The sequence below is a fragment of the Castor canadensis genome, chromosome 18, assembly GCF_047511655.1.
Source record: "Castor canadensis chromosome 18, mCasCan1.hap1v2, whole genome shotgun sequence".
In the NCBI taxonomy this organism is placed as follows: Eukaryota; Metazoa; Chordata; class Mammalia; order Rodentia; family Castoridae; genus Castor; species Castor canadensis.
In genome coordinates, this window is record NC_133403.1 from 41,506,638 (window position 1) to 41,519,970 (window position 13,333).

Below are 13,333 nucleotides of genomic sequence, written 5' to 3' on the forward strand. Positions count from 1 at the left end.
TGGGGTTTGAACTCAGGGCCACATGCTTGCTAGGCAGGCGCTCTACCACTTGAGCCATGTTCTAAACCCTAATAATGACTATTTTACAGTACTCAATTAGTTACTGTTGTCTCTTTTTCAACTTGCAATAACATGGACAATTACTTTTATAACATATGACATGTAACAGATGACTTTTGGCTACATCTTTGGTCATCCTTGTGTTTTCAAAAACTGGAATTTTAATGTGTCATCCTCGACATCCATGCTCAAGTTTGCTGCGATGCTTCCCACTCCCTATTACCTGGGCAATAAACTAAGTGTCCACATTTTAAATCCCTGATACGTGGAGTAATAATACTCTCTCTCTCTCTCTCTCTCTCTCTCTCTCTCTCTCTCTCTCTATATATATATATATATATATATATTGCTGTATTTGTATTTGAACTCAGGGCCTACACCTTGAACCACTGCACCAACCCTTTTTTGTGATGGGTTTTTTCGAGATAGGGTCTTGCAAACTATTTGCCTGGGCTGGCTTCGAACCACGATCCTCCTGATCTCTGCCTCCTGAGTTACTAGGATGCCACAAGTGCCCGGCTTAGAATACTGTTTAATCAGTTCAAAATTGAAAATTAACATTGGATTTCTAGATTAAAAACAAAATAGTTCTTGGCACTTTTCTGTTGAAGTGACCTGCCAAGGATATCAGGACATATGCCAGACTAGAGGCTGGGTCATCTGGGACCACTGCTTGAGTCCAATCAAAGAGTGTCATGGCAGGAAGCCTTCCTCACTGAAGTGGGAGCCTGGATCCTGGGCCACTGCCGCCCCCTATTGCCTGCTGGTCTCTGAAAAATTGTCCCTTACTTTTGCAAAGCAGGGGGTCATCCTTGTTTATAGACAAGGAAACTGAGGCTCAGGGAGGTGATGGAACATGATTCTTTGCCCTTGCATGACGCAGGCTCCTGACCCCCAGGGCAGTTCAATGATCTGAGCGATGGGACCCTGAAGTCCCTGAGAGAGGACCCTGAGCCCCACCGCAGACCGACTAGGGAGCAACCAAAATTCAGTACCAAGGAGTCTGAGTTGCGGCCCTGAAGAAGGGGCTAGGACCGGGAAGAAGGACATCCAGGAATTGTTCAGAGAAGACACGAGGTGACGTTTGACTTGATTTTTGAGGGATAAATGAGAATGTCAGTAGGCAAAGCTCAGAAAACACAATCGTGGTGGCTGGCAAAAGCTAAGGAGATTGGAGAGGCAGCAAGACTTGGGAGAAACTGGGAGAATTCGCATCTGGGGCAGTGTGAACAAGGTCAGTTTTTTGTTTTTTTTTTTGCAATCAAAGTATTGCGTACATATGGTAAAATATGGTGAATTGGTCTTAGTCAAATACATAGGTTGAAGCTGTGGGTTAGTAAGCATCAGTCTGGCAAGTGCATAAGCTCTGAGTTCAAACCCCAGTTCCACCAGCAAAAAAAAAAAAAAAAAAAAAAACCGTCCCATCGTTCAACCATTTTCAGCACCCCAGGTGGTTTCCGGGGTGGGGGATTTCGGGTCTTTACGGGCCTCCACCTCCTCTCTCCATCCCCAGATAAGTTGGAATGATATTGTGGGTGGGGGGGGGAACAAAACACACACCCCTCAAACCTCTTGGCTTCGGCCCCCACCTCCCATTCCATCCACTCCTGTCTCTGCCACAAATCTTTCGCTATCTTCCTGGACGATCCTAAAATGGCACTTGCACCGGACGGGTGAAGCTCCTCCACACTACAGCTTTCCGAGAGAATCCCATATAAAACTTTAATTAGAACGCGAAAGAGTTGGGGACGAAAGACTTTTGGCTCCCGGCGGCCGCCGTCCGGGCTCGAGCCGCGTGTATGCACTTGTCCCTCGGCGGCCGCCGTGCGTCCTTTACGTGGCAGCCGCCGGCGCCAGCCAATCGGTGGCGCCCGCATCAGCCCCCTCGGGTGGCGCAGCCGGAAGGGGCGGAGTCGAGGCGGCGGCGGCTGAGCAGGCAGCGGTGGTGGTGGTGGCGGCGGTAGTGGCGGCGGCTCTGGAGGCCGCAGTCCGGGTCCTGGCTTCGGCCCCTGTCCCACCATGGTGACGCTTGCTGAGCTGCTGGTGTTGCTGGCCGCTCTCTTGGCCACGGCCTCGGGCTACTTCGTCAGCATCGACGCGCATGCCGAGGAGTGCTTCTTCGAGCGGGTCACCTCGGGCACCAAGATGGGCCTCATCTTCGAGGTGGCGGAGGGCGGCTTCCTGGACATCGACGTGGAGGTGCGGGCTCGCTGCCCGCCGTCTAGGCGGGGGTCGCGCGGCCGTCCGGGGGTTGGTGGCGCGCGGGGAGCGGGCTTGGTGGCCCGCCGTCTGTGTCCTGGGAGGGGTCCGGGACCCCCGTCCACTCCTCGCGCCCCCCGTCCGCCCCCTTCACCCCCCATTCGCGAGCCGCTCCCTAGTGGCTTCGAGGTGTTGGCTGGTGGAGGGGTCCGGCCGAGCTCCGGGGACCCGGCGCCGCGTGGACCCTCCCGGCCCCGATGGCGCGGCTCAGGGCGGTCAGCGGGCTCCATGGGACGGATGGCGGCTGCGTCCGGTCGTCTTCACCGATTCGCGTTGAACGTGGCGGGGAAACCTGAAAAAGTTAAACGGAAAGCCAGGCAGGACTTGGGTTTTGCTTTCTCTGCCTGAGGAGCAACCCGAGTGTCCCGGTCACCGCCGCTGGGACGCGAGTGGCCGGACGCCAGGTCCCGCGCGCGCATCGCTTTGCCCTGGGGACGTAGAGTGTGAGCGCAGTGAAGTAGCTAGAAAACAAGATTATTTGAAGAAATCATAACTGAAACTCCACCCAAAATCTTTTTTTGACAACAAAAAAAGTAACATGATTGCCGCCTTTTTTTTTTTAAAGGAAGTTAAATTTGATTAGTATTTTAATTTGCTGCATGACTAATTGGCTCTAAGGGTTTTTCCATTTGACAGTTAACAGTGGCAGAGCCTGGCACAAATTACGCAATCCAAGTGAAATCCAAAAGTAAGGAGAAGTTGTTTGACTTAGTTAAGACTTTGGAGAGCAGCTCTCCCCAAGTTGTTACAGGTGACCAAGGGCTTTAAAGGAGGAACTGTTTGACCATGACCTAACAGCCGCCTTGTAGGGTTGAGAACGTTTATCTCCTAATTTCCAGCCTGTCTACATCAGATAAAGTACATTCCTTCATTGTTTGGCAGGAATCACAAAAGCCTTGAAATGTGATTTTATAAAAATTATTCATTTTAAAGAGATTTCTTTCATCTTGGGTTTTGATAGCAGCCACATGTTGGCATGTTTGTTGATGGTGTTAGGCCAGTTGGGGACACTGTGTAAGGTGTGTTTACTATTTCTGAAGGGTATAAGTTTCAAGTGACAAGTAAGACAAATGTAGTCATGCTGAAAGGTGCTTTAGAGAACTGGCTCATCCACCTTTGGTTTATGGAGTGGGAGAGGTAGAGCCCACAGTGTTCACTGTCACTTTTGAAGTGGAGCTCAGTACGTATGACTGAATTTTCTGCTGCCAGTAGGCATTACTTACTAAGTTTATGATTTTAAATGTTTGGTGAATTTTATGTATTTCTTTTCTGCCTCCAGATTACAGGACCTGATAATAAAGGAATTTATAAAGGAGACCGAGAATCCAGTGGGAAATACACGTTTGCTGCTCACATGGATGGAATATATAAATTTTGTTTTAGTAACAGGATGTCTACCATGACTCCAAAGATCGTGATGTTCACCATCGATATTGGTGAGGCTCCAAAAGGCCAGGATATGGAAACAGAAGGTGAGTCACTTCCATGAACACATTATAGTTCTGTACACTTTATCCATCTGAATACTTATTTTTTATTTCTCATTCTGGAATCAGTCACGGTTCTTCAAAGCAAAAACTTCTTGTGAAATATACTTTTTACTCATACAAGTCTTCTAATTAACCAAAAAAGTTTCTAGAAGTTAAGACTTACTTTTTTCAGCCTTTATGGTTCTGGGAATTTTTGTGCTCTTGTAGCCTTCAGGTTCCACATGTCTCAGATTGTACTGTTAATTTGCTAATCCTGGTGGGTATACCTTTATTTGTGCCTTCATAGACAACTAGTTTAGCTGAACTTTTTGTTGTTTTTTCCTTATATCTTACACTTTTCTTTAGGTGGTGGAGACACGTGGGATGGTATGTGGATTGCTTTTTTGATGGCATCCTATCTTTGCATCTTGTTGTTTGCTAATGTCTAATTTCTGCTTTTCTTCTCTCTAACCTCAGTTTGTTCGCATGAGAGTGTTTTTTTCTCTTTAAAAAACCTACAACTAATTAGATGATTACTTTTTGGTGGTTTTTTATTTGGTTGACAGGAGATGAGATATGGATTAGGTTTTTTTCTTTTTTTTTTTTTTTTTTGCAGTACTAGGGCTTGAACTCAGGGCCTTCACCTTGAGCCTCTCCGCCAGCCCATTTTTATAATGGTTTTTTGAGATAGGGGCTCTCAAACTATTTGCCTGGGCTGACTTTGAACCATGAACTCTTGGTCTCTGCCTTCTGAGTAGGTAGGATTACAGACGTGAACCACTGGCACCTGGCTTGGATTAGGTTATTTTTAATAAACAATAGTGATAACAGTGACATTAGTATATCTTTGTTCCTTTTAAAAGAATGCTAAAAGGTAGAAAGATTCAAGTGTAACTGGACTAAAAGTCTTAAACATAGCAAATTGCAAACTGCTTTTTACTTTGTATAAAGTATCTTTTTTTTGTTGCATTTGGCAGAACTAGGGTTTGAATTTAGGGCCTCGATGCTCTACTACTTGAGCCACTCCACCAGCCCATTTTTTGTTTTGGGTATTTTTGAGGTAGGGTCTCCCTTTTTCTTGCCTAGGCTGGATTCAAACCTTTATCCTCCTGATCTCTGTCTCTCTAGTAGTTAGGATTATAGGAGTGAGGCACTGGTGCCTGGCTTGTAGAACATATCTCATGGGCTTGTTTATATTAAAGTTTCTAATTTGAAGTTTGGTTGGGTATGAAATGCAGGTCAGGAGTCAGAGACAAAGTTGTTTGGGCCATATGTTCAGGTAGATTGTTTATTACTGTGGCTGCTGGGCTTACCTGCTGGGAGTTCTCATTTGTCTCATGGTTTCAGAGGCTTCAGTCTGTGGTCCCTTGGCTCTGTGTTTCTGGGCTGCGGTGAGACGGAACATTATGGCAGGGGTGTGTGTGGAAGGGCAGAGCTGCTCACCTTGTGGTGCCTGGGCAGCAGAGCTGGTTTTTGGTTTTGGCCACAGTTAGGCTTTTGGAAGCTGGCGGTTAGCTACCACATGCCACAGTGCACACATGCTAGCGCAGGCATCAGGCGCTCAACACACAGGCGGCGAAGGACCCTGTCAGGTTTGAAGTCTGCTAAACCAGAGGATCGCATCTGGTGTTCTCTGCTCATTTCTCAGGGCCATTCACAGGGCTGGCATGGCTAATTTAAGCAGAATTAGAAGGTCTGAAGGGCTTCATGTTTATTTTCTGAGAATTGGCCTTATTTAAACTGTGAGAAGACTCTGGGTGGAGAGTGGATATGGAACTTCTTAAGTAACTCTTCACATAACAGTGAAAGTTCCTCTTTTCTGTCTGTGGCGCTGGGGTTTCAACTCAGGTCCTTGCACTTGCTAGGCACATGGTGTACTACTTGAGCTACACCCCCAATCCTACAGTTCTTGCTTTTGTTTGTGTCAGTGGATGGCACTGTTAAGTTGAGCCTTCCTCTAAAGCAGTGATTCTCAAGGGGGATGACCTTTGCCCCTTGGGACACTTGGCAGCATCTGGGACGCTGTTCTCAGGATTAGCTGGATGTGGGCTTGGGTCACTGGCATCCAGGGGCAGGGGGCAGGAGGGGGCGGACAGGGCAGTGCCTTACTGAAACTGGGACATTTGGCTGAAATGTCAGCAGTGCCACTCTTGAGAACCTTGCTCTAAAGGTTCCATCAAGTGCATGGGGCCTCCACAGGGGAGCTGCTGAGGGACTGTTCGTGGCTCCAGTGCAGCTGTCTTAAATGGTAGGGACCTACAACTTGTCTTGAGCAATTTAGGATTATCTGTGCTAAACTGGCATTCCAGATGAGGTCCAGTCTTGAGTAGGGAATGAAGCGATTCTCTCCTTCACCTGGAAAATTTTCCTTGTGTTATTTCTTTCCTGCCTGTTTGTTACAGTACAGTACTACTACAGTACAGTACTACCCTGGAGCACGTTCTTAGAGCTGCACCATGGATTTATACTTGTTAAAGAGGATACTTGGTTGAAAACCTGTGCAGCTGAGAGCCTGTCTCTCTACTTACGGTGCCTGCTCTTCCCACTTGCAGTGGGATCATTACTTTGTCACTGAAGAAGGTTGAGTTGCTTTGGATTTTCCCAAGAATGTCTTCATGTGTCTGTCTGCTAAGACTTCAGAGTTTAAAAGTCTGTTTTGGTGTTCCTAAATTAACATTAGAGTTAGGTTTTTTTGTTTTTATTTTTTTCTGTACTGGGGTTTGTACTGAGGGCCTGCACCTTGAGCCACTCCCATCAGCCCTTTTTTTTGTGTGTGAAGTATTTCTGATATAGGGTCTCTTGAACTATTTGCCTGGACTGGCTTTGAACTTCGATCCTCTTGATCTCTGCCTCCTGAGTAGTTAGGATTACAGGTGTGAGCCACCAGTGCCTGGTCCGGCTGATTTGTAAAAAATAGCTTCTTTTGTGTGCCTTCTCAGGAACATTTTATTATTTAGTAAGTATGTTTCAAAAGAGATAGCCAAATGTGTGCTAATGTGTTTCCAAATCCTTCTGTAGCTCACCAGAACAAGCTAGAAGAAATGATTAATGAACTGGCAGTGGCGATGACAGCTGTAAAGCATGAACAGGAGTACATGGAAGTCCGGGAGAGGATACACAGAGCCAGTAAGTTAGCACTGTAACTTTGTAATGGTGTCTCATGGGGAATGTTTGTTACCTGGCAGCTTGCTCATTTTCCTCATTCAGAAAATTACAAACATACCAGGTTAAAGCTTTGACTTTAAAAAAGCACCTACACAAAGATGTTTTTGAGTAATACATGTTAGTAGAACTTTTGTATTAAACATTCATTCTGTACCAGAAGATATCCCAAGATTCACCATAAGCTTTAACAGTGGTTTTTAAATTTGTAAACATTTTAAAAAAAATTTATGATCAGCTAAGGAATAAGTTGATTGTGTGTGTGTGTGTGTGTGTGTGTGTGTGTGTGTGTGTGTTATAGGGGTTTGAATTTAGGGCTTCATGTGCTCATGTAGATGCTCTTCCACTTGAGCCACTCCCCCAGTCCTTTTTTGTGTTGGGTGTTTTTGAGATAGGGTCTCACTTTCTGCTGTGCTATGCTGATCCTCCTGATCTCTGCCTCTGGAGTAGCTAGGACGTCAGGCGTGAGCCACCAGCACTTGTCAATAGTTTTCTTAACATAGGAGGAAAAAACACTGTAAGTTGGTATTACATTGCTTTGCTGTTCAGTCATATACCTAAAACTTCTGTGCTAGTGTGATTAATATCATAGGCTGAGATTTAACTTTTTTTCTAAATGAAAGGCTTACTAGTCTAGTTAGAAAATGCAAAAACATAAATATAGGCAAGTCACCAGATATCAGTTTGGGTTCTTAAATTTGTAAATTAGGAACTCGAGACGTATTTTTCTGTGGAAACAGTGATGATTTGAGGGATTTTTTTGTTGTTGGGTATTGTGGGTTTTTTTTTGCGATATTGGAGTTTGAACTCATGGCCTATACTTTGAGCCTTTTTCTGTCAAGGGATTTTTTGAGATGATAGAGTCTTGCGAAATATTTGCCCCGACTGCCTTTGAATCTCAATCCTCTTGATCTCTGCCTCCTGAGTAGCTAGGATTATAGGTGTGAGCCATGGGCGCCTGCCTTGTTTTTTTTTTTTTTAAACAGTACTAGGAATTGAACCCATAGCCTTGTGTATGCTAGGCAAGCACTCTACCACTTGAGCCATACCTTCAGCCCTTTTGTTTTTATTTTTGAGATAGGGTCTCAAGCAACCTTTTGCCTGGGCTGGCCTTGAATTTGTGATTCTGTTGTCTCCACTTCCCATATAGCTTGGATTACAGCTGTGCACCACCATGCCTGGCTATGATTGGAGTCTTGTTTTAGGTTATGAAAGTTTGTTGGGTATAAGATAAAGCATTAAATATTAGGCCTTTGAATTTAAGAAGTATTGTGTTGACACACAGACCATAAATGCCATATTTTAGGACAGGCACACACCTGTCGTTCAGTGTCTTTCATCCCAAGGAGTTCTTGGGGATACATCTCAGGGGGATCACACTCTTGTCTGAAAGTGCAAAGTGATGTAAATTAGTAGTCCATTCTGAGGTTGGGGTAGGGAGTAGAGAAAAGGACAGCCTGAATTTATTCTGGACAGGGTTTCTGATCTTCTCACTCTCCCACATGTACCCTCACCACTGATGGGAATGAGCCTTCAGGACTCCGAGCACAGACTTTCCCTCTCCTTGGCAGTATAATGTGTGACTGTAATAGACTGGAGAAGCCTCTGCCCCATTTAGGGGTGGATTGGGATCTGAGATGGACCAAGGCTCGTCTGTGTACTCTGCCATCTTTTTTCTCACTGCCTTTTCTTCTTGCCACCACTCTCCTCTCTCTCCTCACCCTTTGGGAAGGCCAGGGAGCCATTTGTTAGTTAACTTGCTCCCAGGCTGAAACAAGCTTATTCTGGGGGTGAGAAGGGCACTGAACAAAATACAAAATCTGAGGGCTTAAGAGCACTCATTGTTTGGCAGTTCTTCCCCCAGTACTGGGGTTTGAACTTACATCTTGCACCTGCTAGGCAGCATTCTACCACTTGAGCTATGCCTCCAGTCCTCCTTAACAGTTTTAACAAGTTAGAGCAGGTGGCTTCAATGCTGAAGGGAACCCAAGGGCCAGCGAAGGGCCTGCAGGGTGCAGAGAGTTCAACCTTCTTTCTTGCCCTTAACTCGAGTGGAGGTACTCCTGCTGGTTTACAGATAGTGGATTAGTGAGTATTCATGTTGAAAGTATTACAGGTTAAAGTGTTCTTTATCCTAAATACTTGGGATTTCAGAGTTTTTCGGGTTTTGGAATATTTGCATAGACTTTACAGGTTGAGCATTCTTCTTAATCAAAAAACCTGAAATCCAAAATGCTCTGAAATTCAAAACTTATTTATTTATTTTTTTGAGTGATATGGGGTTTGAACTCAGGGCTTTGGACTTTCAAAGCAGGCACTTTACTACTTGAGTGACACTTCCAATCCATTTTGTTCTGGTTATTTTGGAGAAGGGGGGGTCTCATGAACTATTTTCCAGGTTGGCCGCAAACCTTTATCCTCCTAATCTCAGCCTCCCAAGAAGGGTGAACGCAGGGCCTCGTGTTTGCTAGGCAGGTGCCTAGCTTAACTGCCTGAGCTACTTCATCAGCCTTTTTTGTGATGGCTTTTTTTTCGAGATAGGGTCTCATGAATTATTTGCTGGTCTGACTTCAAACCATAAGCCTCCTGATCTCTGCCTCCTGAGCAGCTAGGATTGCAGGTGTGAGCCACTGGCACATCTTTTAATAGTTCCTTTATATTTTCCCTTTCAGACACAACCCTGAAACGATAGTCATTCATAGTTTTACAGAAATTGCTTACTGGTTTTTCAGTAAAACCAAATGTCATGTCATGGATTAGCTCTAAAATTTCAGTGGTTCTGATTGTTTCAGAGTCCTTGTTATTATTGGGTATGTGTTGTTTTTACTCTGGAGGAAAAAACCACATAATTTTTGAGTAACTAATTATCCTTTCAGAAAAATGTTAATTGCTTTTCACTTACTAAGTGATCTGTCAACACATTTAATAGCTATTGCAAATCTAGTTCATAAGTGAATTTCATAAATGCTGTGCATCTAAAAACATGGCAGTCACTCAGCTAAGTAATATTATATTGTTAATTGTAATTGATTTTAATCGTTGCCCTTTTGCAGAAAAGTCAGGAACTAGTAAAGTAGTAGTTTACAAAAGTAACAAAGTGGATCAGAAAGTCATAAGTGTGACAAACTGAGTAGAATACAGAGTGTAGACATGGCCTTTAAACTTTAGGAATTAGGCCCTTAGCTGGAAAGAAGTCTAAGTTTGTTTTGCATTTGACTGGTACTGTCGGTAGTGGTCCATGTAACTGAGAAGCCTCTCCCACCTAGAGCAGACACCACATACATAGTACTCAGTAAGTACTTTTGAATAAACACTTTAGGAGAAAGACAGTAACTTGAAATAATCCCTTAATTTTTTTAAAGTCAAGTCTCTGAGCAAAAACACTTACAATATGGATATTGCAGTGGTGCAGAGAAAGAAGGTTAGATTGGGTTTTAACCCTAGAATTACTACCTGGGGGAACTCACCCACTCTCCATTTCCTCCACATTTCTCTGTAAACACAGTGACTTGGCTGTTCTGTCTCTCTCTCTCTCTCTTTCTTTTTTTTTGTGGTCTTAGGGATTGAGTTCAGGCTCTTAAACTTGCCAGGCAAGCTCTCTATCATATGAGCCATGCTCCCTTTTTATTTTGTTTTTGAAATAATTTTGATAACATTACTTGAGATTCTCATTCCTCTGTCTGCTTCTACTTCTCAGGTAGCTGGGATTGCAGGTGTGCTCTACCTGACTCACAGTGAATCTTTAAGGCTCCTTATAAATGCTTAAAATCTCTGCTTCTGGGTATGTTCCGTTGCTTGGAGTCAAAAGACAAGTATTTAGAGCTTATGAATGGTGTCCAAAATACTACTTTGAGAGTAGAGGCTAGGAGAGAATTATGATGCTTATGTCTCTTTGGGGTTGTTAAATTTTATTTGTTTGTTTGTCCTCAACAGTCAACGACAACACAAACAGCAGAGTGGTCCTTTGGTCCTTCTTTGAAGCTCTTGTTCTTGTTGCCATGACATTGGGACAGATCTACTACCTGAAGAGATTTTTCGAAGTCCGGAGGGTTGTATAAAGGCCTTTTCCTGATGCTCCCAGCTCATGATTCACTTGTTTACCAAACACCTTGGTCATAATAATGTCATTAGTTTCTACAATTTTATTTTTTGATCTGCACATTCACAGCTTATGTTTCTTTGTGATTATAGATATTGGGGGGAGAAAAGCTCTTTTCAGGTTATAGTGAAAATTTGGTATTTGATTGACATAAAATTTATTACTTGAATGCTGCCCCCCCTTATGCAGCTCCTTCCAGACAGAACTCAAGCATCGGACATGGGATATAGGAGTGTAATCTTTCTTTTGTCTGCTTTTCCTTTGGTTTTCATAAAAGAGTTTGTTTAGGAAGTCAGCACAGAGCCTGACGGAACTATAGTAAAATGGCTGTGTTCTTGGGATTCCCTCACCTGTGGTTCAGTCATGGAAGATTCCTTTTGATGGCTCATCAGGTGAACAACATCTGAATCTTAACATTTTCTGTCCGCCTCATGGCAGAGCCTCCTGACTTGGGCTATGCTTCCAGGTTGGGTACTTTTATACTTTATCTGTGTTTTCTTTAATTAGAAGAGTTTCCCCCTAAATTTTTAGGTTGAACCTTAGGACTGAATCGCCTCCACTGAAATTGATGACATGCGCAGCTAATAACCGTTGTTTGGTTTCTGCCTAATCTTGTAACCAGTCTCTGTGAAAGCCAATTCTCTGGGTGTCTCAGCAAACGCCAGCTCTCCTTCCTGCGCTGGCTCGTCCCCTTCATCCACTGGGTGTGTAGGAAGTGTGATTCACACAGTTGGAAAACCCTGCATTTCTGATGCCAAAGGGTGAAAGCCTCTTGGATTTTCATGCAGTGATACACAGCCACTATTTTATTTTTGCTCAGTGGCCTTTTGAGCCGCTTTAACCAGGGCACTGGACAGCAGTGTCAGCACTATGGTTTTGTTTTTTTTTCTCCTGGGTCTTTCTTTTTGGCACATGTGAATTTTGTTTTATATAAAATGGAAAGACTTTTTCTTGGTCTCTGATGATGGGTTTAAAATGAAACAGGGCATCTGCTTTTGGTGTGGGAGTGATCCAGGATTATGTTGGGACTCATGTATATTAGTTACTTGCACATTTTTTTTTTTTTTTTGGTCTTTCAAGGGGAGTACTACAAGTAACAAGTTTTATATAATTAATTTAAATTTGTTACAGGTTTTCATGTTCAGGACAATTTTTCAACCTTGGGTAAAAATATTTGCAACAGTTTATTGATAAGGTGACTGTTTCACCTTAGGACAGCTGTTGCATGCCAATATTTTTTGTGTGTGTGTGAGAAAACACTTCAAAATTGAATTAAAAGTTGTAAATTTAAAATTGGTTGTGTATCTAATATGCCCCAGGTTCAGTAAATAAATAAATTCTTTTTAAAAACAGCCAGTATTCTGTGTTTTATGTTAATGGTGATTATCTCCCATTTGTTAAATACTGTTTATTAGGAATGAGACATGTTCATATATTCTGAGTAACTACATCTGCTATAAATGTTTTAGATTTTTTTTTTTCCTATAAACTTTAGGGTAGTGGACAGGCACCCCATTTTAGTGGGATGGGTAGGGGAAAGATCGAATTATTTTCACACTCATTTGGGGAATAGGTTTGATAAATGAATTGCTCAAGGCCTGGGTAGAGGCAGAGGTGGAATCACAGATGATCCTGCTTGAAGAGAACATTCCTTTTCCTCACACTCGAAGCCTGCTAGGGAGCACAGAAATTGCCCTTTATTAAATACTGTACAGTGGCCTCCAGCTCAGTGCTGTACATGGTCTGTCCTGTTCATGCTTCAAAACTGATACTACCTTGGGTAAAATTTCAGAAACAAGGAGGCAAGCTAGGAAAAGTCTCCAAATCAGAAGCTAGTGAGTGGGAGAGGGCCAAAGGTGAACACATTCACACAACTTCCTTGCACCTTTGCTCAAAGCTCTGTGGAAATACCTTTATGATTTCATTTCATTTTTATTTTTCTGAGAAAGGGTCCTGCTGTGTAGTCCAGGCTGCCTTCCATCTTGAGATCCTCCTGAATGTAAAGGCCTGTGGTTCTGGGAGTCCACAGTGCCAGGCAGGAAATTCCATTTTATCTCAGTTGTGAAAGTTGTTTTGAGGATGTGGTGATGGCTTCAATGAAAATGATGTTACTGGATTTTGTGTCTTTGGTTTGAGGTGACAGGAGTCTTCATGAGTACTCTTTCCATTTATTCCTCCCAGGGGTTTGAACTCAGGGCTTCACACTTGAAAAGCTGGCCCTTGACCACTTGAGCCACTCCTCCAGTCCATTTTGCTGTGGTTATTTTGGGTATGGGGTCTCCCC

The 13,333-nt window shown here is 43.6% G+C and overlaps 1 protein-coding gene across 1 annotated transcript; it reads left to right on the top strand.

The window, feature by feature from the left end:
• Positions 1-1,970: 1,970 nt before the first annotated feature.
• Positions 1,971-12,401, top strand: Tmed2 (transmembrane p24 trafficking protein 2). The gene is made up of 4 exons (XM_020159411.2): positions 1,971-2,259; positions 3,599-3,791; positions 6,807-6,914; positions 10,884-12,401. Exons 1-4 carry the CDS (start codon positions 2,080-2,082, stop codon positions 11,006-11,008), a joined length of 606 nt encoding a protein of 201 aa, XP_020015000.1. The 5' UTR covers positions 1,971-2,079; the 3' UTR covers positions 11,009-12,401.
• The last annotated feature ends 932 nt before the right edge of the window (positions 12,402-13,333 follow it).